Source organism: Dendropsophus ebraccatus, chromosome 6 (genome assembly GCF_027789765.1).
Source record: "Dendropsophus ebraccatus isolate aDenEbr1 chromosome 6, aDenEbr1.pat, whole genome shotgun sequence".
In the NCBI taxonomy this organism is placed as follows: Eukaryota; Metazoa; Chordata; class Amphibia; order Anura; family Hylidae; genus Dendropsophus; species Dendropsophus ebraccatus.
Genome location: NC_091459.1, coordinates 127,459,651 through 127,487,424, shown reverse-complemented (window position 1 = coordinate 127,487,424; position 27,774 = coordinate 127,459,651). Strand labels below are relative to the sequence as shown.

Below are 27,774 nucleotides of genomic sequence, written 5' to 3'. Positions count from 1 at the left end.
CCCGAAGAATAATACGTACCACAATGCATAAAGCCTACCATATGGTACAGTTATTAAGGGTTTAGCTCCTTATGTGTGGTGAAAGGTAATGCTAAAGTGGTATTCCCACCAGCAAAAGACATCTCCCTATCAACAACATGGGGATAATAGGCTGGCAACTGAGAATCCCACCAATCTAGCTTAGAGGGAAAAAACTTCCTTAACTTTGCAATGCTCCTTTAGGAGATGTATATTGTATGTGGGTCTAAAACTTAAGTGGTTCTCCAACGTGCTCAAGACCAATTGTTTGGTATTTGAATACTGGTGGCTGACAAAGTTGGGTGCAGCCAGTTATGTCGCTACCGTAAAAGCAGACAATGTCACTGCTACGGGGCCTGTGCACTACTGCCCCTGGCCCTTAAACTGTGAACATTCATGATGAACGCTCACAGTTAAAAGCTGTGGTGCTCTGACTGACATACCAAGAAGCCATTGGATTTCTTCCCAACCAGTCTTTCTTGTGGCCGAAGGCAGCATTGCACCTCCAGCCACAAGAGGAAAGAGGACCCCCCCATACACATTCTCACCTGGTCCGGCTCAGTCCCCCAGTGTTCCTTCATTCTCTAAGCTGTGTCATGAATAATGTCACTCATGTGCCGGGTAGCTGAGAGAACCAAGGAACGCCAAAGCACTGCGCAGTGCCTGGCGAGTATGTGTGGGGCGAGGGGGCTTGTAAAAGAATCATGGGGTCCGTACATTTTTTTTGCTATGGAGTAGCATGAATCGTAGCCATACCCCCTGGATGCAGTACTAGGGAGTCCAGGAAAACATGGATACAGCCTATGGCCTATGGCTCTATTCATGTTTTCCAGGACTCCCTATGGTTGCATCAAGCTTCGTCAGTCACTGGTATTCAAAAGCCGAATGATTAGTCTCGAGCATGCCTGAGTACCACTCAACTCTGGGTCTACATGTGACCGCCTAGTGGTTGTGACATTATTTCAAAGCTGTTGAGGGTTTTTCTAGCATGTCATGATATTGCATTGAATTTGTATATATATTTTAAGTCAAGGAAGGGTGGACATATTTGTATATACTAGAAATCCATTGGAACATTCTATTTAAAAAAAAAAGTGAAGCGGTTACCATGGCCCTTTGCTGTCTTGTCAAACAGAGGACTATAGGGTCTCTCGGAGAACACTTCCGCATTGTTGATTAAAGCATCTTTAATGGTGTTGTACCCACAGAGGATAACCATTTTTGTCATGCCCATCTGGATACTGAAGATTGAGCCATACTCCTTGGAGAGCTGGTGGGACAAAACAATAGAATGTGAATGGTTTGAAATAGCTAAATTTAAATAGAGTTTGAATGGTTGTTTTTCTTTTTTACTTTAGCCTAAATTATGCCTCCCTGGGTTAGGATCTTGGTACTATACTGACCCTAGCCACATTTACTTCAATGAAATGAAAAGCCAGACACAACCTTAGAGATGACCCATCTTGGACAATTGATTTAAGTGTGGTCGGCTGTCCCTTAAAGGATTCTTTGAAAACTTTAATGAAAACAATGTAAGGAAAACATAGTGGCATGGAAATATAGATACAAAAAACCACCAAAGTGTGTAGGGCACAGGTGTCAAACCTGCAGCCTTCCAACTCTCAAAATTACAATTTCCATCATGCCTAGACAGCTCAAACCAAAACTTTTGCTCACGATGGGGATTGTAGTTTTACAACAGATAGAAGGCCGCAGATTTGATGCCACTGGCTAGGAATGACATTGTCAAAAATTAACCAGGATTAGAATAAAGGAGCATAGATGCCAAGGTACACTGAACAGACACACAAATCCCAAACAAGTTCATAGGTCATCTTCTGATTTTATGTTATTCTACCTACCCATTATTAAATAAAATTACATTAATTAACTTGTCTGACACCATCTCTATCCAGCATGGCCGACACGACACTAGTAGCCAACACATGACTGTTGCAGCCAACAAGTGGCTCTAATAGTCAGTTGTTGTACGACTGGCATCATGACACCTATGGCTCAGCCTTTGATTTCTGTAATCCAACACATGACTGTGAGGCCACTGATTGGCTGCAACAGTCACATGTCTGCCATAAGTATCTAGAAATGTGGGAACCTACCTGACCCTGTGTACGGGATGGGGCAGATGAGTAATTGTTTTTTGTGTTATTTATTTTTTGTGGATAATACCTTCAGTATTTTCATTACCTGATAAAAGGTTTTATGCGGTTTCGACATGTCCAGTATGAAGACATTTCCAAGGATCGGTAAAGGCTTTGGCCCAGGTGGAAAATTACTGTATTTCCCTTGTCTTTTATTGGTGAAAACATTAACCAAGAAGAGGATGACAATGATCGATAGAAGAACGGTTACCAGATCCATGGTGGACAGGTATTCTGTACAATATAGAGAAGAAAGATCACACATATCATATCATATACATAATGTAGACATTTAAAGTATTTAATAATCTATTGCATCTATCTATAATCACAGCTCTTATGGAGAACTATGGTTTCTATGAACAAAATCTTTCCTCTATCTACCTTCCCTACATTAGTACAAATTTGGCTTTTTGCTTTTGTCATCCCCCCCCAAAACACATACCACTTGGTGTGTGTGTGCGTGTGTGTGTGTGTGTGGGGGGGGGGGGGAGGCATACCGCATCTTAGCGCAGTCTCTATAACACTTAAAGCGGATGTACCACCAGGCACATTTGCTTTAAGTGTTGCACACGAATCAACAGCGCCAGCTTGGGGAAGCCGGTGCAGTGGTCCTTTTTTTGAACCACGTCTCAGTAACTGCGCACATCGCCGGTCTATTACTTAGCACCGGCCCGAGCTGAAGTACTGGAGGCAAGCCCGCCAGCCCCCAGTGGGAGGAAACCCCGCTCATCTATGATGCTGCTCCATTGATTCTAATGGAGCTGAGTTACAAAGTGGTGGGGGGTTTCGCACACTGGGGGCAGGCTGGCTCACCTCCAGTATTTCAGCCCGGGCCGGTGCTCAGTAATAGACCAGCGATGTGCGCAGGAACCAGGCCGCATCGCAAAAAAGACTGTACGTTTCATGTGCAACACTTAAAGCGAATGTATCTGATGGTACATTCACTTTAAGCTGTAATGTATTTTAGGCACTGTGCTAAGCCATCCATCTATCCACGTCTTGCAAGATTGATGTACAGGGCCCAGTGTTGGAAGTTGAGCAGGGAGGGATGGGGGGCCGAGCCGGCGTGTATCCTGCAGCTCAGCACAATCTCTATTACATAGAGAAAACAAAATATTTAGATTTTTTTTTGCTTTATCTCCCAATCAGTTTTCTGCCCATGTCTGCAGCTTTAATGAACAATATAGAGCTGACTTATTCCCTTTATTGCTATCTGTTTAGGCCTAACAATCCTAACAAGCCTTGCTCCGAAAATAGAACACATTTGCATCAACACCCCTTTTTTCCTGGGACGATCCTAAGAAGAGATGGAACAATCTTAAAGGGGTTGCCTGGTTGCACTAACATTAAGTTTCCCTTTCCAACGTGTATCAGAAATCATAACATGCCTCCAAACCATGCAAAAACGGCAAATGTTCTCATCCACATAAAGAGAAAACCATTACCAAAAGCAGCAAATCTTTTAAGAGATTTAGTGCAAATCACCCCTGCGATTAGTTTCCTTGCACAAGCATAAGTAAAAGTTCTTACGTGAGGCTCCTTAGCAGGGACAGCACGGAGAGCACTGTGCACTGGCCCTTTCTCTTCTCTGCTCTCTTTGCATAGTGAGTCCTTTGTTTTTGTCAGGCATTGATATATACCCCGCCTGACAGTCTGCTCCACCCCACAGTTAACTCTTACATACACCCCTAATCATAAGCCAGCAACTTTATATTGAAAGATTGGTTGTTAAACTCCCGTAACACCTCACAAAGCAGAATAATCAGCTCAACTCTCGCTATTATCTCCCTTCCCTCCCACATACATCTGGTTCCAGCGTCCTTCCTTGTTGTAACCTGTGGACTCACTAAACTGAGTTCAACTTGTACAATAAAAACTCAGCTCACCCCCTCTTGAGACAATGTACTGTTCCATCTGTCGCTGCCATCTAGACGTTCTCCATTTTATATCGTTTATATCTTTCAATATGTTTCAAATTATTAGATTTATAAGGTCTTGATCACACTTATGTTATCTATCTATCTATCTATCTAATATATATCTATCTTCTATCTATCTATCTATCTATCTAATATCTATCTATCATCTATCTACCTACCTATCTATCTTCTATCTATCTCCTATCTATCTATCTATCTCCTATCTATCTATCTATCTATCTATCTATCTATCTATCTATCTATCTCCTATCTATCTATCTATCTATCTATCTATCTATCTATCTAATATCTATCTATCATCTATCTACCTATCTATCTATCTATCTATCTATCTATCTATCTATCTATCTATCCAACGAAAAATCCGTAGCACTCCAGCTCAAATGGTGAAAAATGTGTTTTATTCAAAAAAGTGCATAAAACATAGGATGCTGCATCCTATGTTTTATGCACTTTTTGAATAAAACACATTTTTAACCATCTGAGCTGGAGTGCTACGGATTTTTCATTGGATATTTTGGGAATCCCTAGCCTGGGGACTTGATTCCTACAGCACCCGCCACATCAGTATTGGATGAGCGGCTTTTTCCTCTGTTCTTTATCTATCTATCTATCTATCTATCTATCTATCTATCTATCTATCTATCTATCTATCTATCTATCACTGGCATAGATGAGCAAATCGATTCAAGTTTTACTACATTTGGTCCAAAATGCACAAAAATTTGCATTTGTTAGAATTCAAACCTTTTTGCTTCCTTTTGAATTCCTTTTCGTCACTGCTCCTGTATACTGTGCAGAATTTCCAGCTCTAGACCACTCACTTTGCAATGTCCACTCATTGGGCCAGGGGCTCTGCACTCAGTACAGGAGCAGGGACTCCTGCCTTTGATAGGTGTCTCTGCTTCTGTACTCACACATGCATGGGGAATTACAGAACAATTGAACACATCCCAAATATGAAACAAATCTGGCCTGAAATAAGTCTTTGGACATCCACTCATCTCTAGTATGCGTATCATACTGTAGAGGCAGCTCGGCCCTGGTATATTCTATTGCCTTTGTCAATAAGGGCAGGGAGCCTGTACACTACTCTCATCTATAGAAAAATGATTGGTGCACATGGGTATTTAGGCATTACATGAATGTAGATGTATCAAAAGTGCAAAAGGATATGTAGGGACTATGTATATTAGATCCCATCACCCCCAAGGGCCATTGGGGGGCTGCCCCTGCTTACCCCATATTGTACCAAGCACCAACTTTCATAATAAAGGCAAAAAGTTTTGCTTTTACTTAAAGGAAGCCTGTCACCCCGGCTGCCTGGGTGAGGCCCGCCCGACCCACCGGTGGAGCCCCTTATACTTACCCCTTCCTTAAAGTCCCTGTCCAGGACCCCCATTCCTCTGCTGAGAAATCCCTGTCGGAAGCCATGCGCTCACCAGATATGAGTGTGACGTTCATAAAGAATGACTGCTCCAGTCATTCTCTATGGGAGTCGGACTCGTCTCCGGTGAGCGGGCGCACAGCTTCCGACAGGTATGTCCTGGCGGCGGGACAGGGTCCAGGACCGGGACTTCGAGACGGGCTCCATCCGGGGGTGGGGAGGTCGGGCTGGCTTCACCCCGGCAGCGGGGGTGACAGTTTCCCTTTAAGGTTCCTTAGCTGTCACAGCACAGATGATCCAATGCAGTAATCCAGGCCTCTCTCTTCAGTTTTTGCACAATGAACCAAAAGTTAATGTATACCCCACATTGCATTTTGCTAACTCTTCCACACTATAGATAATATAAGCCAGCACTATGTATGCATCCTGGGGCATGTATACCAATGTGGGACAGGTGGACTTTCCAGTGTCAGATTAGGATTCCTTAGGCTGATTTTAAGTGAGATCATATTGAGGTCCCATCCTCCATCTCTAGATATATGCAATGTCCCTGTACCCAGTCTACCGGCTGCTGAAGTATTTACTGTAGGTTATAATGTGGCAGTAGATTCTCCTCTGGTAGTGTAATCCTGTATGGTACGTGCTGTGAGGTGTCTCTTGTATTCGACAGGTCAGTGAGTGAGTGGATACTATAGTTTTTCAACTCTAGATCATTGGGAAGATTTTGATTGTTTTTAGGGGATGTAATCATGTAGTTTGAGATTTTTTATGGTATATCATTGTATTTGTGATTTCTAATAAAGTATGAATTATAGGTTATTGTTCTGGTGTGCCCACCATTTTTTTTCTATATATCTTTTTGTCTTGCTAGCTCTATGCTGTGACATGTTTAACATTTACTGTATTTCTTTATACTACATTTATAGTTGGTTAAAGGGATATTCTTATCTAAACTAATATAGTTATTAGTGATGAGCGAGCATGCTCGTCCGAGCAGGGCCGTCTTAACAGTATTATGGGCCCCTGGGCAGAGGTGCGAATTGCCCCCCCCCCAACCGCCACCATCAAATCCCCCACATCTTTGCATATAGTGCCCCCCATAGTAGTCAATCCCCCCATAGTAGCCAATCCCCCCCATATAGTGCCCCCCATAGTAGCCAATCCCCCCATATAGTGCCCCCCATAGTAGCCAGTGCCCACATAGTAGCCAGTGCCCCCCATAGTAGTCAGTGCCCCTCATAGTAGCCAGTGCCCCCCATAGTAGCCAGTGCCCCCCATAGTAGCCAGTTCCCCCCACAGTAGCCAGTGCCCCCATAGTAGCCAGTGCCCCCCACAGTAGCTAGTGCCCCCATAGTAGCCAGTGCCCCCCATAGTAGCCAGTGCCCCCATAGTAGCCAGTGCCCCCATAGTAGCCAGTGCCCCCCAAAACAACAAACCAGTTACTCACCCGTCCGGCGGCCCCAGCAGCTGATGTCTCCCGTCAGCGCGCACTCCCGACATCCTCCGGCACAGGCAGCGGGGTACAGAGAGACTGCCTGTGCCGGAAGTGACCTGCTGCATGACACATCCAGGACACAGGCAGCGTCTCTGTACCCCGCTGCCTGTGCCGGAGGATGTCGGGAGTGTGCGCTGCCGGGAGAGGAGCTGCTGGGGCCGCCGGACGGGTGAGTTCCTGGACTGCCCACCCCTTCTATCGCCGCTTAGCTGAGTCGATCAGAAGCCCAGGAAAGTGCTGCTCATTGCACTTTCCTGGGCTTCTGATCGGCTGTCAGCTGAGAAGCGATAGAAGGGGTGGGCGGAGGGGGTGGCTCAGGGTCGCTCACTATGCATATGCATAGTGAGCGGCAATAGAGAGGGCGGGCGGGACGGCTTCCTTGCGGTGCTCAGCACTGCTTGGGAGCCGTCTTTGCTTTATAGGACGCACTTAGTTTTATAAGTGCGTCTTATAAAGCTAAAAATACAGGTCACAGAGGGCAGGGGCCCCCTAGGACGCAAGGGCCCCCGGGCAGCCGCCTACCCTGCCCAATTGATAAGACGGCCCTGCGTCCGAGCTTGGCACTCGTTCGAGTATTATGGTACTCAATGGTACTCGTTACTCAGACGAGCATCTTGCGATACTCAAGACAATGGCATCTTCCTCTTCCTGCATGTTTGTCGGCTTTTTCTCAGCCAATCATCATGCAGGAGAGTCTTTGGGAGCTCATAGCATCACGTAGGAACCCTACATGTCGATAGCAGTGATTGGCTGGCCAGATCAGATGACACTGGCATATAAGTATCTGGGCCGGTGGTGCTTGCGTTAGATGCAGGCTGGAAGAGATTAGGGAGAGAGCTGCTGCTGGTCAAGGAGAGCTTTAGGGAGGGAATTAGCGTTCCTGTAGGCAGGGATACTAGAGAAAGAACCAAACAGCCCTTGTAAGGGCTTAAAATTTATATATTTTTTTTATTACTCCAGACTGCTGGCTGGGACTTGCAGTGCAGCTACCACGATTTTAGCTGCACACTGTGGGGATTGACTGCTAGCAAAAAGGGGATAGCAGGTGTTGCATACAGACTCCAAAGAAGTCCTCAGTACTATTAGATTTTTTTGTGGCTGTTGCTGCTGTTGCTGTTGTGCATTGTATTGCTGTCATTTGTAGCACAGCTGCATAGAACCTCACTGCTCATTGTCCTGTGTAAAAGGTGGCATATACCATATACCACTACTTACACACAGACTATATGACAACTTCCAAAAACTAGTGAGACCAGTATCTTTTGTCATCTGCAGCCAGTCTACAAGGTTACTTTATTTTTCAGTGCAGCCATATCCAACCTCACTGCTCATTGTCCTGTATAAGAGGGGGCATGCACCGTATAGCACCACTTACACACAGACTATATACGACAACCTCCAAAAACTAGTGTGACCAGTATCTTTTCTCATCTGCAGCCAGTCAGTAGGGCTGCTTTATTTCTAAGTACAGCCATATCCGACCTCACTGCTCATTGTCCTGTGTAAGAGGTGGCATACACCATACAGCACCACAGACACACAGATTCTGAGTAATATATTTTCTAGGCTTGCTGTGATCTTTAGTGCAGCTATCTCAGTCTTGACTGTGCAGTGTCCTTAAAAATGGTGAAACCCAGGGGTAAGGGTCGAGGACGAGGGCATGGGGTTCCAAGCGATGCAGTGGGCAGAGGCCATGGTTCTGGGCAGGGTGACAGAGCACCCCCTGAGAAGGGAGCAGTGGCACACCGCAGACATTAACTCCCTAGCTTATTCTCGCAACTTACAGGGTCTCAGGGTACACGCCTATTGAAACTGCAGCAGTGTCCAGTAACTTATCCACCACCCAGGGTACACATGCTCAATCTTTAGCTGTTGAGCGTGTATGGCCTGAAGTGGAGGAAGTGGTGGAGGAGGAGGAAATTGAGAGCCAGCCTATTAAGGAGACGGAATTCTTACATGTTGGGACCCTGGCGCACATGGCTGACTTCATGTTAGGCTGTCTTTCCCGCGACCCTTGGGTTAAAAAAAAATTCTTACCGCCATGATATGTCAGGCCTAATTTTTGGAAGGTTAAACGCCTTCCTTATCTACCTTGTTCACGGAGTTCTCACCGAAATGCTGTGTCAGGCCTAATTTTTGGGAGGAATAATGCCTGCCTTATCTACCTTGTTCATTGAGTTCTCACCGCAATGCTGTGTCAGGCCTAATTTTTGGAAGGTTGAACGTCTGCGACATCTACCTTGTTCGCTGAGTTCTCACCACCATGCTGTGTCAGGCATAATTTTTGGGAGGTTCCATGCCTGCCTAATCTAAAGGCTGCTAAAGGCCACTTTATGGGTGTTTATTTTTAATCTTCGATTTCAAATTTAAAATCAAATCGACTTCAGGTCAAGTGCTATTTAGCAGGGCTGTCAGGTCATCTATTGTATGTATCTCCAAGGTACATGCCACAGCTAAAAGGAACAGACAGTAAAAATGGTGGAAAAATTCCACCCACTACTACTGCACTTGCCCTCTCTTAGATACTATTTAAAGGATTAAAAGTGTATTCATTCAAATTCCGGGGGCCTCTTAAGAAGACTGTATTGTTATTTCTTCGTCCCTACCTCCAAAGATTTTTCCTCTCATAAACAACTGCATAAGGGTGTGAGGGTAAATCTAGCCATTATTGTCCATTTCAGACCATGTTATGTGCCTTGCCCATTTTTGTCTGGGTCAGCACTATTGTCTTGAGGTTAACCACCAGGCTGTTGCCCAGAATTTGGCTTAATGGTGCGTTTAGGCAGCCTCAGAGGCATCCATGCATGCTGCCCCTGATGTTTCCTGTCCATTTCTTTGGTTTTCCGTGGTGTCAGGCTATGTTTTTGAGTGGTTAATATGCTACCTCTGTTTTAATGGTTCCCTGTGTTCTTACTGCCATGCTGTGTCAGGCTAAACTTTGGGGTAGTTCATTTGCTACCTCTGTTTTAATGGTTCCCTGTGTTCTCACTGTCATGCTGTGTCGGGCAAAATTTTGGGGTGGTTCATATGCTACCTCTGTTTTAATGGTTCCCTTTGTTCTCACTGCCATGTTGTTGCACATAATTTGGCATAATGATGCCATTAGGCAGCCTCAGAGCCATTCATGCCTCTGCTGTTTCCTCTCCATTTCCATGGTGTTTCCATCATTTTCTTTGGTTGACAGGTTTTCACACAACCTTCCCAGGGCCGAGCTTGGGTCTCCTGCAAAAATGCTAGCGTTTCCCATTGACTTAAATGGGGTTCATTACTCAAAACGAGCACCCGAGTATCGGGAAATATTCGTCTCGAGCAACGGGCACCTGAGCATTTTAGTACTCGCTCATCACTAATAGTTATACTTGTAGGACTCGTCAAGCATTTTTGCACATACAATCATGTTGCTTCATTCTGATATGATGTTGTATATGTGTGTGTGTGTGTATATATATATATATATATGCTTTTAGAACAGATGATACAAACGATATCAGCACAGTACTTGCAACAGCAACCAGGAATGTTCCCTGTGAGGTACAGCTTTTTTGATATGCTGTCCATGGTGCTGATTGCATTTCCCCTTATGTTTGTAAAATAAAAGGGTTTCTTAAGACCTTTGACTCCATGTGGCCATCTGTGCACTGAAAATATATTTTAAATTACCCACAATAAGTCTATGTTCACCCAGCGTATAACACAGTCCATTGCAAAGCAACAGATGTCCACACTACGGAATACCAGAGGATCGGCTGCCACGGATTTTGCTTCTTGCCCGCGCTCATGGGCGCTGGCGTATGCGAGCATCTCTGCTGGTCCCATAGGCTTCATTCTATGGTTTTCCAGATTCCGTCGTCCGCACGAAGAATGAGCATGTTTAGAATCTGGCAAACCATAGAATGGAGCCTATGGGACCAGTGGAGATGCGTATGTGCACGTGCTGGGGCGAGCTGCGGAATTTGCAGCGGTTGATCCACCGCGATTCCGTAGTATGTACACAACCTTATACTGCCAGCCGGCGTGCGCAATTCGGCACGTTCCATCAGGAACATTATCTTTTTACAATTGAATTGCGGGCACTAGTGGGCGTGCCTGCAAATCAATTAACCATCCACTTACTATCTACAATACTACAATCCACCACAATCTACAATCTAAAGTGTGGCATTAAAATAATGATGTCTGCACCCTGACTCAATTCCTAGTATTACACTTAAATAAATCACTGCTTGATTGGCAGGTATACTGTTTAGAAGATAACAGTGAGAAGCTGTGAAGTATAAAATATATCCAAAAGCATTCCAAGTACCCAGCTCACTAAAGGGACCCCAGTCAGCAGAGTATTTCTTGTATTTTTGTAACCTTTATTCGAGAGAATCTGTTTACTGTACACTACACCTTTAAGAAATCAAGTGGATGTTCCAATAACAATGTTGTGAAATAATTGCGTTGAATTGCGTTGAAATAATTTAATGAGAAAATGGAATCCTTAACAAACTAAAGCTATCTTTCTGACATTACCCAGGAGAAAGTAAATGGCTCCAGTAATTCACAGCAGTCTGAGGCTATGTTCACACAATGTCTTTTTTTGTTGCTTTTTTGAACGGATGTCATTTTTCTGCCAAAGCTCTGACATTTTATGCAAATGACGGCCATCAATTGCATAAAATGGCTGTGAAACGGCCAAAAATAGATGTTTGAACATAGCCAGAAAGTGAAAACATTTATACAAAGTAGTGAATATATACCATTATAATTTCAATGTCATTGGTGAGGATCTCACTACTGGAACCCATACCTATTGGGAGCAAACAAGTCTTGTGATATTCATTGCGTCAAATGGACAGCGAATAAAGGAAACATCAGGTTTTGTCCTGCTCGACATTGCAGTTTAAATGAGTGGTAATTTTTTTTTGTGACCATGTAACTAAAAAAAAAAAAAATTGGAAGAAAAAAAAATTGAAATGGGCCCCATATGCTAGTTGCGGGTTATAGCACATATTTCAAAAGGTTTAGGGGAATTTATAGATCCCAACTGTGGAGTTATATCTAACTGAGCTCCTGGTGGTGCTTTGAAAGTGAACTGTTGCAAAAGTGTGGTGAAAAAAAGAAAGAGCTCCATTTTAGCCAAGGTCTCACCAGCGCAACTTCTTTTACCTAAAATAATGGAGAAAAAATATCAATAAATAAAAGTAATAAGAAAATAATAATAATAATAATAATAATAATAATAATAATAATAATAATAATAATAATAGAAATTCAACATAATCATGTATATATATTGAAGGTGTTGCTCAGGGAGCAAAAAGTCTTGCTCACAAAGGGAGCAAAAATCTTCTTTCCTTGCTCACAAGTGGCTTAGTTTCTAAATTCCACACTGGCAACATGGTACAGCCATTGGGCACTGCATGTTGGTGTGGTTACACTTGTGTACAGTGTTTGCAACATAGTACTTGCCTCATCACAGGTTACCACCATTACATATTGAACAAAAAAAAGATGGATAGGCTAAAGCTGTGTTCACACATTCGCAGTTTGGTTGCATTTCTATATTTACATAATTATAATTAATTATGTAGGCATTGCAATTTTGACAAAATTGACAGTGTGGGCATCACAAAGTGATCAGCATTACCAGGCTTCATCAGAACATTTATGGCAAGAAGAACCCCAGTAATGATGCCTGGTAATGCTGATCACATTGTAAGGTCAATTTAGACACAGTCCCTACAATAAATAATAATCTTATTTGTATAACACCAACTTAAATTGGGTGTGGGAGGAAACTGGAGCACCCAGAGGAAAGCAACGCAAACACAGAGAGAACATACAAATTCTTTTGTCTCTCTTATCCCCTTGATGGGATATGAACCCAGGACTCTAGTCACTGTGCTGCCTCAACTAGGCTCTTATCTAAACATAAAAACACTATAAAACTAAATGTGTGAACACAGGCGTAGTCTGTCAAAGCAAGTAGCTTCCAATTCTAGATGGTATATAAGGATTCCCTTCTAAATACTCAGAAATGTATCGTCAGTATGGATGTTACCTATAGAGAATGGTATGAAGGCTTCATTCTTCTTGAAATTTCCAGAAGAGTCCAGAAAATGTTCTGGATAAAACTCATCCGGTCTCTTAAAGTATTCTTTGTCCATGTGTATAGAGTGCAGCACCGGGAGTATAGTGGTCCCCTGCAGGGTGGAGAAAGTAGTAAAATGCATTACATATCTAACTTTAAAAAAAAAAATAAATGTCATGACTTTATAGTTAGACTAATGTATAGGTTGATTTGTAATTTTGATTTTTAAGTGTGACTGTCGTTATAACTTTCAAAATCTAAAACAACAGTAGAGGTGATATAAAGCAAGTTTGCAATATACATTTATTTTAGTTATCATGAAAAACACAGCACTCCCTGTGTTCTGATCCTTTTTTTTTATTTTATTTTATTTTTATTTTTTTTGAAGAGTCTAAATGCAGGAAGTCCTGTGTTTCCCAGGTTATCTGCGCTCACAAAGAAGGCATGACTAATTGATTGATGGATACATTGGGCAGAGACTCACTGTATTGGCCAGTACTGGACCTGGATACAAGTAAGTATACCTGTCATATAGCTGCCTTCAGGAGAATGGACCTGGATACAAGTAAGTATAGCTGTTATATAGCTGCCTTCAGGAGACTGGACCTGGATTACTGGTAAGTATAGTTTTGTTTTGCAGCATGATAACAACAACCAAAAAAATAATTAATGTATATTTCAAACTTCTACATCTACTGTTGGTTTAGGTATTTAAAGTTATTATTTTTTTTAAATCCGTAACAGAATGCATTTACAACAAAATTATAATATATGCATTAAAAGTTTGTGACACTTTAATTTAACAAAACACAGCAATCGCTGAACTCAGAGAGACCAGCGACAAAAAAATCAATTGGAGTACTCACTGAAGAGTCTCCACTGATGCATTGCCCCCTATAAATTTAAATATGCAAAAGAAGGGTCCGTGGAGTCTCAGTTACGAGTCTCAAAACACAGGAATAGCCAGATATCCCTCCAGGGGAGGGAAGCTGTTGCCAAGGAGGTGCCTCCCAGTGGGGAGTACACCAAACCACCCTGATACGTAGCCCCTTAAGTCCCACTCGGTTGCGAGTATTGGAACATAAATAGGGAAACACCAGGGTGGCCCCTTTTACGTCAAAGTCTAACTCTGTGGCGAGTTTGCGACATGACAAGGGTTTACCAAGGCAGGCATCCATCCCCAGACGATTGTTTCGGGGTAGTTGCCCCTGTTAGCCAGAATCCTACTCCACACTGATGAGGGGCAACTACCCCGAAACGATCGTCTGTGGATGGATGCCTGCCTTGGTAAACCCTTGTCATGTCACAATACTTGCCACAGAGTTAGACTTTGACGTAAAAGGGGCCACCCTGGTGTTTCCCTATTTATGTTCCAATACTCGCAACCAAGTGGGACCTAAGGGGCTACGTATCAGGATGGTTTGGTGTACTCCCCACTGGGAGGTACCCTCTTGGCAATAGGCTTCCCTCCCCTGGAGGGATATCTGGCTATTCACATGTTTTGAGACTCGTAACTGAGACTCAACGGACCCTTCTTTGACACTTTAATTTAGTTGTAAGAAGACCTCTAAACAGAAAAATGGGTAATTAGACGCACTGTTTCATAACATCATTCTGGGTGTAATGCTTTTATTGCCACAGTCATTTCCAGGATAGAGAGAAGACTTTGTTTATAGGTAAATTAGGCTCAAAAGTTCCCTGGCACAGCAAGAGTCCAGGTAAGTTGTGCCCATGTCCTGTATGTACTGGCTCTTCGTTAAATGGGGTAAGCAGGTACAGAGTCAGTTATTAAGGGTGAGTTTACACAGAAAGATTTATCTGACAGATTATTGAAGCCAAAGCCAGGAATAGACTATGAACAGAAAACAGGTCATGAACAGACTATGAACAGAAAAAAGGAAAGACTGAGATTTCTCCTCTTTTCATATACATTTCTGGCTTTGGCATGAAAAAAAAAAAAAGATAAAATCAGAGAAATCTGTCTGTATAAACACATCATAAGAGATAAGTTACAAGAGCTCAAAGGGTGTTTCTCTGACCAGTAAGAGCCCAGTTGTCTCATTAACATTTAGAGATTAACATAAAGGCTTATATCTTGGTGCTGGAAAAGACTGAAGATAAAAATGGTAAGTACAGCAATCTGATGAGAAGCCTTATTTAGCCATGGGCCTGGTATAAAGCCACGGGAAATTGGGGTATAAATAAGCCTAGATAAGGCATTGTTTGTTACCTTTGGAATAAAATACCCTCGAAATGTGACATCTTCAGAAGTTGCACGTGGGACACCATTTGGTACAATATCCCCGAATCGTTGAATTTCGTGAATGACAGCATCTGTATACGGCATTTGCTTCCTATGCATCATTTGAAGTTGAGTCAACCCAATCACTCTGTCAATTTCATTTTGCACTTTTCCTATCAAAGATATTGATGGCAGTTTAATATAAACAGCCTAGACCACCATATAAACCCCTGAAAAGATCTGTTCTTCTCAAAAACAGCACCTCCCTTTTCCATAGGTCATATCTGATATAACAACTAAGGCTAGGCTCACACTACGTTTTTGCAATCCATCCCCCCCCCCACCCCCAATTCGTTTTATGCAAGAAAAAAAAAAAAAAAAAGATACATTTGTGTGCATCATTTTGGATCTATTTTTCTATTTACTTCCATTATTTTTTTTTTTTTAAAAAGGATCAAAATGCAGCCTTTTTTAGCCTACATAATAATGTGATAAACCACATTTTTGTGTACGCTAAAAAAAAGGGTGTGTTTTCATCAGTTTTTTGTATCTTTTTTTTTTATAATGGAAGTAAATGAAAAAAACGGATCAAAACGAATGCACACACATGCATCAGTTTTTTCATCTGATTTTCGTCCGTTTTTTTTTGCATTAAACAGATAAAATAATGGATTGTAAAAACACAGTGTGAACCCAGCCTAAGGGCTCTATTCCGAGGGATGATTATCGTTCAGATAATCGTTAAATCAATCGGAACGAAGCGATAATCGTTCGGTTGAATAGCAGTTAGCGATTAAACGACGGACGAGAACTTGAAAAATTAGACCTCAACCTATTTTTATCATTGTTGGTTCACAAATCGTTTGCATGGAATAAGATTATAAGTAACGATCATCGTTTCGTGTAATTGGGTGAACAATTTAAGGTTGTTCACAATAGCGGTCGTTTGAGATCGTTAATGATTATCTGAACGATAATCGTTGCATGGAATAGGGCCCTAACTCATATTTAAGTGAATAGTGGTACTGGGAAACAATCAGAGCTACTAGGGACAGAAGGTGTCAGAAAGTGGAAGAAAGTCTGATCAGTTGAAGATAGTCCCAAAGTAGGGACAGATACCCCTTGTTTCCATACATTTTGCACTATATGATGACTATTCAAATGGCCAATTACATAATACACGGATGGGGGGGGGGGCTTTCTTCCCTCTAATAGGTCGTATAGACTAAGGTTGTCATCCTGAGACATTTGCTATGACTGGTTGTGTAATTGCCCAGAACGATATTTCTTGTCAGGCGTCTGGAAATGCATTGTTGCTATTGGCAACCTTAGACAGTCTGTATTGGGACCTATGTATTTGCTGCTCTTCCTTAGCTCTCTTGTAGTGATATTGTTTTCCGCTATGTATTTGTTCAATATGTTGTTATGTATTAATCGCTAATAATACAAGTGTTGAGGTTGATCAGACTCCTCCCCTGCAACCTATCACACTGTAGTGATTGGCCAGGGGAAATCTAGCTCCACCCACCTTTTACCCAGAAGGGCTGTGCGGTCTCCTCAGTTGTCAGTTGGTAGTCTGGCATTGCTAGAATCACATCTAACCTCCCTACGTCACCTCAGTAATCCGGTCAGACTCCATCCTCAGCCCCCTAACCTGTTTCCAGTCAGCCATAAGGACTAATACGTGTCTTCTAAGTCTCAGCAGGACATCCTCTGTATTTATTAGTGCCTGCTGTCGGATTGGTGAAGTGATAGAGGGTCTCCCTTTCACCGTCCACATCTTCCTGGCATCCAAGTCAGTGTGTCCATGCGTCTTCCTCCTACACGATAGCGAGCGTTGACAGCTTGACACTTACTACAGTTGACAGTTGACACTTACTAACAGAAGCCCACACACAAGGACGCACCTCCACAGGCACTGACTCACAGATGGCATATGTCTCAGCATTTCTGAGACTACAGAGCAGCCCCAGTGAACGCATCACTCTGCAGGAGAAGAAGATACATCCATCTACAAAGTAACATTTATCCACAACTACGATTTGGGGTCTGACCTATCTAAGCATTATTGCTATACGCAATGGGCCATATCAAGGAGACAGAACCTCTCTAACGCATGAGACCAAACGCAAACCTGGACAAATTTACCACAACTCTACCTGACGCACCTGAAGCATCAAACGGTGATCCCCCACAAGCCAACTAGGGTAAACCCCCAGTACTTCATCTGATAACTCAATATGAAAGTATAATTTCATTTGATCAGACTAATACCCCTATCCAGGCATAGCTCAAACTACTCTTCAACACTCTTCCTATTCCCTGAGGAACTTGTCGCCACAGAACAAGGGAAACGCCTTGGACTAACGGAAGAAGGGATATCAGAATCACAACTGAAACATTTATACCTGCCTCGTATATGTTATACACTTTGTATATTGCTTCATCCTAATACCTGTGACGGGACAGACTCACATAACCCTAGCACAGGGTCAGTCCCTCCTGTCATTTTGGGATGCCTGAACCAGGGGGTCCCATCTCAGCATTAGACAGGGTCAGTCAGGGGTAACCTATCACACATCTCTTTACCCTCTTTCTGACACCTAAAATGAACCAACCTATACAACCTACTTTACTTGTTTGTGTTTAATGTACATACTTGTGTTTAATAAATTTATGGTATAAGAAGTATTATAGCAGTTTCACCACAGTCCCTCCACTTTGTTTGCTCATTTAGAAGTCTAGGACTGTGGGAACCCATACCGAGCTCCAATCAGAAGGTTCCTCGACCCAACTGGTAAACTTTGAGCATTGACAGCGTCAAGTCTCTTCACCAACTGCAAGTACCTATTCACACGTACCTTATAAAGGCAGAAAGCTATAAAGTCTCTGGAACAGGTCTGTCTCTTTGAAATCCTATTTATCCAACAAGTCTAAGCTATAGTAATCAAGGTAACCCTCCCCCTGGAGCGAAGGACTCTGATCAAGCCAACAGTTTGCCATCATCAGATGCCCCTGTATTGAATTGTATATAGTTATCCTTCAAGTAAAGTCTTGATATACTTTCACCGCTATTGTGTGAAGACTTTTATTAAAAATTATATGTCCCTGCGTGTATGCTGAAGAAGACAAGGGCCCCAGAACCCTCGGACCCCACCGTGACAGGAAGGTTTCAGACACCACCCAGCAACACAATACCCTCAGCATATTACCATAATACCACCAAAGGGACATTATAATTTTTCTTGGCATCACCCATAGGACATTATAGTTGTATTTTAGGTATATGTCTTACTTTGAATTTCTGGATACTTTATCATCAGTAGAAGACTCCATCTCAACGTGGTTGCCGTTGTCTCCATTCCTGCAGCAAACAGATCTCCCACCAGCACAGTCAGGTTCTCATTGTGGAAATACTCAGTGGATTCTTGCTTTCCCTGTGCAAAAAAAAATATAATAATAATAATAATAATAATAATAATAATAATAATAATGTTATAGAAAATATGTATAGATAAGACTTATCTTCATATATTATATATTCTACTAATAGGAATATAATCACTTATGTTGGTCCATGCCCCAAATTCTTATATTTCATGTCATGTATCAAGGTCCCTCATGAGGCCATATGTTATGTGGGGGGTTCTACCAGACCTTACCCCAAAAGTCTTTAGCTTCTTGGGGTGATACCTTGTATATTTCTCTCAAGATAGAGATGGAAATATAGATAGATAGATAGATAGATAGATGCAAAATGCATTTTATTCTGTGTATCTAAATGCATACATTTATAGCGTTATTTTTCAGTAACTTTATGAAGATGTTAAAAGTTACATTGAGAATATTTGGCTCTTATCGGGAAGTGAAATCATACCTCTTGTTGCTTTGCTAAGAAGGTATCAATAAGGTTCCTTTGGTCATTTACATCCAGATCCTTCTTATATTCTGTAAATGTTGCTCTGATAAAACTTTTAAACACTCCAAAATTTTCAAAAATGGTTCTGTGAGGCCCTGGAAGCCGATCCATCAGGGCTGGGAAACAGTTGTACAGCTTATGGGGGGGAAATATGGAATATTACATTTCAAACTACTAAACTCAAGGAATGGGATAATGTTTTGTAAATTTACGTTTCAAACTAAGAAAGTGGCTGTGGAGTAGAGCAGTGGAATATGGGCAGCAGTGTGGAAACCAGGGTGTTAAGTGTGGGTTATCCCCCCCCTTCCCAGGAATTCTGAAAGAAGTGGTCCTGGATCGCCAACCCCTTTAAGTTTGGTTGTGGTTTCCATTGTTTTGATGGGACTAAATTACATTATTGCACTTGCTGGAGGATCCGTCCCACGGTTTACAGACTGGAGCCAGAAGGAGCACGATAGGTGGCATTATTACTGTGAGTGGGGGGACTGTACACAACAAAGGGCATTATAACTATGTGTGGGGGCACCGTACACAGCGGAGGCATTGTCACTGTGGGTGACATGGGTGGAGGGGAGCACAACAGGGGGCATTATTACTTTGGGGGCACAGTAAGGGGCATTATTACAGTGCAGGGGTGCACAGGAGCATTATCAGTATGTCGGGGTGTGCAGTAAGTTATTATTACTATGTTGGTGGGGAATGCAGCAAGGGGCATAAGTACTATTTGGGGGCACAGTAGAGGGCAATATTACTATATGAGGGGTTATAGAAGAGGATATACTATACTCGGGCAACCCACATACCAACTCACTTTACTGCGCATGACACCAAACAGCTGGGTAGGAAAACAGGAGGAAGTTCAAGGAAAAGTGCAACACCTGTTTGTCTGGCAGGTTCTGAAGAGATGAATTGTAGCTGCAAGAAATCATCATGTTGGTTTGGGCCGGATGGAGAGGAAAAGGGAAAGTGACACCTCAAAGAAGACACCTCTTTGAGTCACTAAATGAAGTTTTTTTGTATTTTGTAGAACATTATTTGGAAGGGGGGCCACAAGGTGGAAAAGGTTGGGAAACACTCCCACCTCACCACCGCCCTGATCTACCGCAGTCCCCACCAGAACTAAATTAAGTATATTAATCTGCCCGTTGAAAACTATTTCAATTGGTCATGTGGCCCGATGGTAAAATTAATCGCCCGCCCTTGACTTAGAGGATAAAATTCTGACTTACCATGATCCATGGGCTTCCTAAGAGTCTTACATTATCATTAACTAATCCTATAAGTCTCAGGATGGTCGGATCCTCATAGTCAAATCTTTTACCGAGCAGTATGGCCACAATGATATTGGTTACAGCCGCATTTACACTGGAAAAATCACCAAACGGCTTTCCTAAAATAGAATGCAATTTTTAAATATTAAATGACACTATGTAAAAAATAAAAAATAAACAAATAATATGTCAAGCTATTGTCTCACAGACACACATTTTTTTAAAGACCCCCCCCCCCCCCCCCCCCCCCGCAATATTCTTAAAGCAAAAATTTATGTTGCATTAACCTCCTTCCTAAAAAACTAAAAAAACGAAGTAGATATTCTTTTTAGATGACCCTAGTAACCCCAAGAATTAGGGTTGGTTCGTCCTTTTTTTTTAACCTTTTTTTGGTTCATCCTTTTTTTAACTGGTTTACACATCCCACCAAGTTAACATATACACATTTGTTAGTGTGTGACCCGGATGCAGGGTAAAGGAGTCGATTAGAGATGAGCGAACCGGGTTCGGGTTCGAGTCCATCCGAACCCAAACGATCGACATTTGATTAGTGGGGGATGCTGAACTTGGATAAAGCTCTAAGGTTGTCTGGAAAACATGGATACAGCCAATGACTATATCCATGTTTTCCACATAGCCTTGGGGCTTTATCCAACTTCAGCAGCCATCACTAATCAAATGCCGAAAGTTCGGGTTCGGATGGACTCGAGCATGCTTGAGGTTCGCTCATCTCTAGAGTCGATCTATTTCCACTGACTTTTCTATGCAGGTTTAAAATTGAGCATTTATCAGGCTTCAATGAGCATACTCCACCAGATACACACAGTCACCACTTATCATATATGGGCTGTAAGTTAAAAAAAAATATAGCATTTGATAACCGGTGGCTAAAGTTGGATGCAGCCCCAAGGAAGCCTGGGAAACATAGATACAGCCTATGGCTATGTTCACACAATTTAAAAATAAGGGTAAATACGTCCGTATTTGGATAAATATCGCATGAAATAAAGAATATGATCATTTCAGACGTATTTTGCCCTTATTTCTACATTGTGTAAACTTGGCCTATGGCTGTATCCATGTTTTCTTGGGCAATCTAGTGCTGCATCTGAGTAAATAGAATTCATGAGGGTCCCATAGCAAAAAAAACTGTACAGGGCCTCATGAATCCTGTCCCATTAATACTGTATCCATGTGTTCTGGGTGGCCTTAGGGCTGCATCCAACTAGAGACGAGAAAATATTAAAAGGCTTAAGTGCCTGATTCAAGCAAACCCCATTAAAGTCAATGGAAGACTAAAACATTTTTATAAGGGCCTCATATTCATGCAGCATGAGCATATAAACACAAAACCGGAGATCATGCAGAAAATTTTAAGAAAAACGTAAATGTATAAGACCACCCTCACCTTCATAGGATCTCAGTTTCTGTACTAAACACTCGGCCTCCACGATAATCTTGTCTTCTATGGTTCTCTTCCCCATCCCATAATCTCGTAGTGTGGAGAGCGCAAATCTTCTCATCACTTTCCAATTCTCTCCATTGGCAAAAACAATTCCTATTTAATAGAAGTAATAGTAATAGGTTTTATGATAAAACAAATTAAGAGCACTCATGCAGTAGAGCTGCCAAAAGCTGAAGCCCAAGGTCCATTGAGTGTCCATTGCTGCACACAAGACCACCACATTCAGTGTCCCACTGGGATCCCTGTGGTGCCTTTAGTTGGGTACAGAGATGAGCGAGTACAAAAATGCTTGAATGCTTATAACTCAAGTCAAGTATTTTCCGATGCTCGAGCGCTTGTTTCAAGTAACGAAACACATTAAATTCAATGGGAGACTTGAGCATTTATTCAGGGGCCTCCTATTCGGCAGAGAGGGGAGGGGTTTGCTGCACCTAACAACCTCAAAAAGTGATAGAAACGCCACAGAAATGGAACTGGCACAGTATGAATGCATAAAAGACCCAAAGGTCTCTGAATTACGCCACTCAGACTGACAATTTTGAGCACCTACCCCAACATAAAGGCCAATCTAAAGTGGAGACTTTCCTGTACATTTATTTGAATGGAAACCAAAAATAAAAGGAAAGAAAATCTGCCCACACCCCTTAAAAGCGTACCCATCTCTTACCTTAGCTCCCATCATCTTTGACGACCATATATGCCGTAGACAAAGGGGAACTCAAACTACACCTACCGGTAACTGTCATTGTGTGTGTGACATGGTCTGACCCATCCTGTTTTAATTTTGAAGGATGGACTTGTCATCAAGCCAAGTGCAAGGGCTGCCAAAAGTTGAATGGTAAGTGGGAATCTCATACACCCTTCATTACACATAAAGGAGGGAGAGAATTGAGGGAAAGCCTGGTTGTGACAACCGTAAAAATTGTGGGCAAGAGCCTGTTGTGAACCTCCTTATAACTGTGGGTAAGAATCTGTTGTGACCCTGTAAATAATTGTGGGTAAGAGCCTGTAGTGACTCTCTAAAAAAATGTGGGCAAGGGGGCGGATACAAGGCAGGAGGCAGTGGTGTGAACAGTAGGTGCTCATTGAGGAACAACGCATTCACCCAGCTATTTGGTGCTTTGCTGACATGTGTCAATGCATGCTGGTGGTGGTCCTCCTGATGGTGGTGGCTCCCCGGCTGAGCTTCGCACAGTACAGTTTTCAAAAAGCAAATCATTTGTCTTCGGCACTTTCATCAAAATAATGCCATTTGGCAGAAGACCTACCCTCTGCGTGCGGGGTGTCCAGGGAACACTTCTGGGACTAATTGGTATAACCTGACTTCTCCCTCTGAACAAACCACTGCCTCTTGCACCCAGTGCTGTAGATACCTCCCCCTCTGAAACACTTGGACCAGTTGGCTCAGTAGTCGGAGAAGTTGCTTCTTTGTCCACCCTCTCTTCACTACTCTAAGACAGCGGAAAGTGAATGCTAGGGAGGATTAGTGGACACGATCTCTGGTGCCTCCTGAACCATAAATTCAACATGGCAGACAACATGGCTCTTGTCTCCAGTTTGGGTGGAGTTTCGCAGCTCAATTCAAATAAATTGAATACAGCTTAATTGCAAACCACACCTTAACTGGAGACAAGAGTCCAGAAAGAGGCCATGTTTTTCTAGTCTATCCCGAGTGCACCAAACCGCCTTATTATTTTAGGGATTTAACGACAAACTGCAAAGTGGGGCAGAGAATATGTAGTTTGCCTCAGGCAGCAAAGTGTCTTGATTCATCCCTGAATGTCAGTCTTGCTTTATGTGAAAAGGTTGTGAGATGATTGTAGTCTAGGACACAATCCAAGCTTAGTCCTAATCTGAGAGTGTGGACCAAATTGACTGAGAAAAGTGGGCTGCTGGCCAGGGCAAGAATAGTGCATCTTCCAGTTTATGAACCTACACAATTGCATCCAATCATTGAGAATTTCAGTACCAGTGAAACAAGTAGATACTGAGTCAAACTCAGGGAAAGGCTCCAGTAGAAAAAGTTTGAGAATGAATAGGCTAAATCATGCTTAGACGAGATCTGAGCCTGCCTAAATCTGTTTGAGTACTGTGCTCAGCTTTTCGGTGACTTCTACAGACCCCAAGTAGAGTAGACTGTGAGTAGATCGCCTTTTAGGTTACACTTCTGTCTTGCCAAGTGCACACAACTATCAAGGAAATTCTAAGACACAGCCATGTCACATGATTTTGTCATACTCTGTCAGGAGATGTATTTGCTATATGTCTGTGTGAGGCCACCCAGTGGTTGTACTGTACATTGCAGCCTATGGAGGCTTCTCCTATCAAAGTCTCTTACCATGATCCTTTATCATCTTAGCAAACACTGGCATATGGGGTCTGTCTGAGAACACTTCAGCATTGTTGATCAGAGCATCTTTAATGGTGTCGTAGCCACAAAGAACAATCGTTTTTGCCATGCCCACATGAAAACTAAACACTGAGCCGTACTCCTTAGACAGCTGTAAACAAAAGTAAAACAGATTTTAGGTTTAACCTGAATGGTGCCTCTTTTTCTATTACAAGGTTAGCGTATTAGTACTCCGATGACTTATTCTTAAAATGACCAAGGCCCATATTTTTCAAATCTGACCTTGCTCTCTTTTGGTTCATTATAGCTTTGGAGATACCCGATGTGGGCAGAAAACAAAAGTCTCCGGAGGTCTCAGGCCTTATACACCTGTTCCGCCTTTCATGGACGTGCCATCCGTGAAAGGCCTGATGTGGCGGCTTCATAATTATAGTGTCGCAAATATTCAAAGGCTTTCCCTACTCCAAGCAGCACATTGACAGATAATATGGCACAGGGAGTACTCCTTGTCTGGCCTCCATGGACGGTGCGTCAGCCAAAAGCAGAACATGTGCATGAGGCCTCAGTGAACACTTGCTTATTGGGCTGAAAGTTGCACAGAGGCAGAGCAGCACCAAAAAAATCCTTAGTGATCACGGAGGAGAACTTTACATGGGAATCATGTACCTCTATAGGAGACCTTAGTCCTGATGTCTAAAAGAGTAATATTTGTGGTGCCAGTTTTAGAGTGCTCCATGACCACCACTAGATGAGCAAACAAGATGCCTGGTAGAGGGGATCACAGTGTCCTGAAGCACTACCCACCGATGTAACAATATGTGTCGAAGCAGAGGAAACCAACAGGGGAGCCAACGTAACATCAGGACCATTCACGGGGCAACAGAGTACCCGAGGAGAACCAATGAGATACCAAGAGTACCTTTCTCTCCCTGCTAATAGGCCAGGAAAGGATAACAAGGAGAAGGGGCTGGGAGGCAACCTGACAGGTAAAAGGGGTAGAATTGTACTCCGGAGACCCCACTGTCTGCACAGGATTGCCATTAACCTCTAAACATCTTGATCCTACATAGGAACAGCAAAACTATTTGATCTTTTTAACCAGTTTCTGTTTTTGTTCCTACGTAAGTTCTAAGGAGCGATATGTAAAAATAGCATGTTAGGGGCCTAAAAGTTTAGCAGCAAATTTCCAAAACTGTAACCCAGCAAGTGTTAATGGATAAATGCAATTCAATATTTACCCAACTTCTATACAGTATGTACTTTTACACCATAAAAACTATTTTCTATTAGACCATATTCTGAGAAACGTCATACTCTCACTTAAAAAAAAACTACCGGAGGGCACAGGTTACAAGACAGGTCGCATTTTACTTTCTGATTATATAGGTGGTTTACCTGATATAATGTCTTATAAGGTTTGGTCTTGTCCATTATGAGGATATTTCCAAGAATGGGTAAAGGCTTTGGCCCGGGTGGGAAATTTTTGTGTTTCCCTTGCTTTTGATTACTGAAAACTTTGACCAAGAAGAGGATGACAATGACAGACAGGACAATGGTGACCAGATCCATGTTCTTTGTCATATAGAGAAAGAAGAAAACAAACAGTAAGGGCTTATTCCAACGTTCTGTGAAACACAGAACAAAGGACGGAAAAGTGGAGAGTTTCCCTGCCCGACATGATGTATCAAAATCATGCCAAGTGCAGGGAAAGTGTATGAATCCTTACGGCACTGTAATGAAGCAGTGAAGATTCAAACACTTTGTCTGCTCCTGGCATGATATTAATACAACATGCCAGGCGGGTAAAAGGTTGACTACAGGGCTTCCCCGTCTGTGGGTTCTGTGTTTCACAGAAAATGGGAATAAGCCCTAAGTGCCTTTAATATATGAAAATTTATAGATAAATTCAGGAGCAGACAGTCAGTCTCCTCTAATAACTATTAGAGATGAGCGAACCGGGTTTGGGTTCGAGTCGATCCAAACCCGAGCAATTGGCATTTGATCAGTGGTGGCTGCTGAAGTTGGATAAAGCTCTAAGGTTGTCTGGAAAACATGGATACAGCCAATGACTATATCCATGTTTTCCACATAGCCTTAGGGCTTTATCCAACTTCAGCAGCCACCGCTTATCAAATGCTGATCGCTTGGGTTCAGATGGACTCGAGCATGCTCCAGGTTCGCTCATCTCTATTAACTATTTTAATGCTGCTGTCAAAGCTGAAAGCCTTGGGAACATAATAAAGAAGTTATACTTATCTGTCCAGGTGCTCCAGCAGGGCCACCGCTCAAGGTCACCCAAAGGTCTCCTGTAGCTCTCAGTCCTATGAGGTCAAAACTCAGCACAGAAATGCCAGCCAGTTAATGACTGATGTAAGACTTGTAAGACTGGTTGTGCGGGTAGTTCCTGTGTAACCACACAGGAAGTAAAGGAAAACTTGAGACCCAAGACTGAGTGTGAGCCGGTAACAATGCACTGTGTGGGCACCGGGACAGGTAAGTATGTTATATATTTCCACCCTCTACCTGCTCTGAATTTTTACATTTCACCAGTGTTCTCCTTTAACAAAACCATCAAAATTGTTTTTTATTGTAATTGTACTGACCTAAAGAATAGAACAAATATTAGTCAGTGATACCATATGATGAATACTTTAAATATGCTTATTTTTTTCTCAGTATATTTTATTGAAAAATTTACAAATTTGTAAAAATGTACAATTAGTCCTACATAATGCAATCTGTAGATAAAAAAAGAAAAAGTCACGATGAAGAGTCAAAAGCGAAAATGCAAAAGAAAAATTGGGTCTAGTCGTCAGGGTGCACTGACACACACTTCTTGCCTAGAGTTTTTCAGCCCTCCCTGCTCTCTCTCTCTCAATCGGTATGGGTCTGAGCACATAGAACCGGACCCTCTATGAAATGTCAGAAGTTTTTTTTTTATAATGACAGTGGTACTTTAAGGCAGTGTAAAGCCAGCCTTAAAGTGTTAAAAGATTGCAAATGTGTAAAGTGCTAAGAGAACCTAGAATAGTCTCAGCACAGGTGTCAACCCACGGTTTTACAGCGGTTGCAAAACTACAGGGCCCATCATGCTTGGACAGCTAAAGCTCAGGTATGATGGGAATTCATTTTGTAACAGTTGGAGGGCCTTAGGTTTGACCTCCCTGCTCTAGGGGGTTTCCAAGGTCCCCAGCGTATGAAAACAAACAGACATGTGCAGATACCTACTATTATCTCCATAAGAAAAGGAACTGTGATACTTTGCTCTTACGTGAAGATCCTTAGGAGGGGCAGCACATTGGATACAGAGCGCTCAGCTGGTCGTCTCTTATTTTCTTGCACAGCGATTATCTTGTTTTTGCAGTCGGCAGTTGATCATTAACTTTCATACGATTCTGCTCCACCCCACAATTAACCCTTACATACACTAGAGATAGAGAGCCCAAGCC

General features: G+C 42.5%; 2 protein-coding genes across 6 annotated transcripts in view; both read right to left on the bottom strand.

Moving 5' to 3' along the window:
- LOC138795289 (uncharacterized) overlaps window positions 1-3,815 on the bottom strand; it is a 59,611-nt gene extending 55,796 nt beyond the window's left edge. Inside the window, exons 1-3 of the mRNA XM_069974280.1 lie at window positions 3,711-3,815; window positions 2,224-2,411; window positions 1,126-1,288 (exon numbers count right to left, since the gene is read on the bottom strand). Of these exons, the coding sequence (XP_069830381.1) occupies window positions 1,126-1,288; window positions 2,224-2,397 (337 nt within the window). The 5' untranslated portion in view covers window positions 2,398-2,411; window positions 3,711-3,815. The remainder of the gene's footprint in view (window positions 1-1,125; window positions 1,289-2,223; window positions 2,412-3,710) is intronic.
- A 7,635-nt stretch (window positions 3,816-11,450) lies between these two features.
- Window positions 11,451-27,754, bottom strand: LOC138796035 (cytochrome P450 2K4-like). Of its 5 annotated transcripts, none has more exons than XM_069975913.1 (10): window positions 27,550-27,752; window positions 25,721-25,897; window positions 24,314-24,476; window positions 21,919-22,068; window positions 20,469-20,629; window positions 19,198-19,374; window positions 18,616-18,757; window positions 15,309-15,493; window positions 13,049-13,190; window positions 11,451-12,153 (listed from the first exon to the last, which is right to left on the bottom strand). In XM_069975913.1, the coding sequence occupies exons 2-10, from the start codon at window positions 25,892-25,894 to the stop codon at window positions 11,975-11,977; spliced, it is 1,473 nt and encodes a 490-aa protein (XP_069832014.1). In that variant the 5' UTR covers window positions 25,895-25,897; window positions 27,550-27,752; the 3' UTR covers window positions 11,451-11,974. The 5 variants fall into 5 exon arrangements, with proteins under 5 accessions (XP_069832014.1, XP_069832015.1, XP_069832012.1 ...); XM_069975914.1 differs by having other exon boundaries at window positions 25,721-25,904; window positions 27,554-27,752; XM_069975911.1 differs by having other exon boundaries at window positions 27,554-27,752.
- Between the last annotated feature and the right edge of the window lie 20 nt (window positions 27,755-27,774).

Coding starts and splice junctions, on each gene's coding strand:
- LOC138796035 (XM_069975911.1), bottom strand. Junction 22,069..24,313: donor TAAGATGATAAAGGATCATG/GTAAGAGACTTT, acceptor TCTATTAAATAG/GAATTGTTTTTGCCAATGGA. Junction 13,191..15,308: donor GAGGGTATTTTATTCCAAAG/GTAACAAACAAT, acceptor TCCACCCTGCAG/GGGACCACTATACTCCCGGT.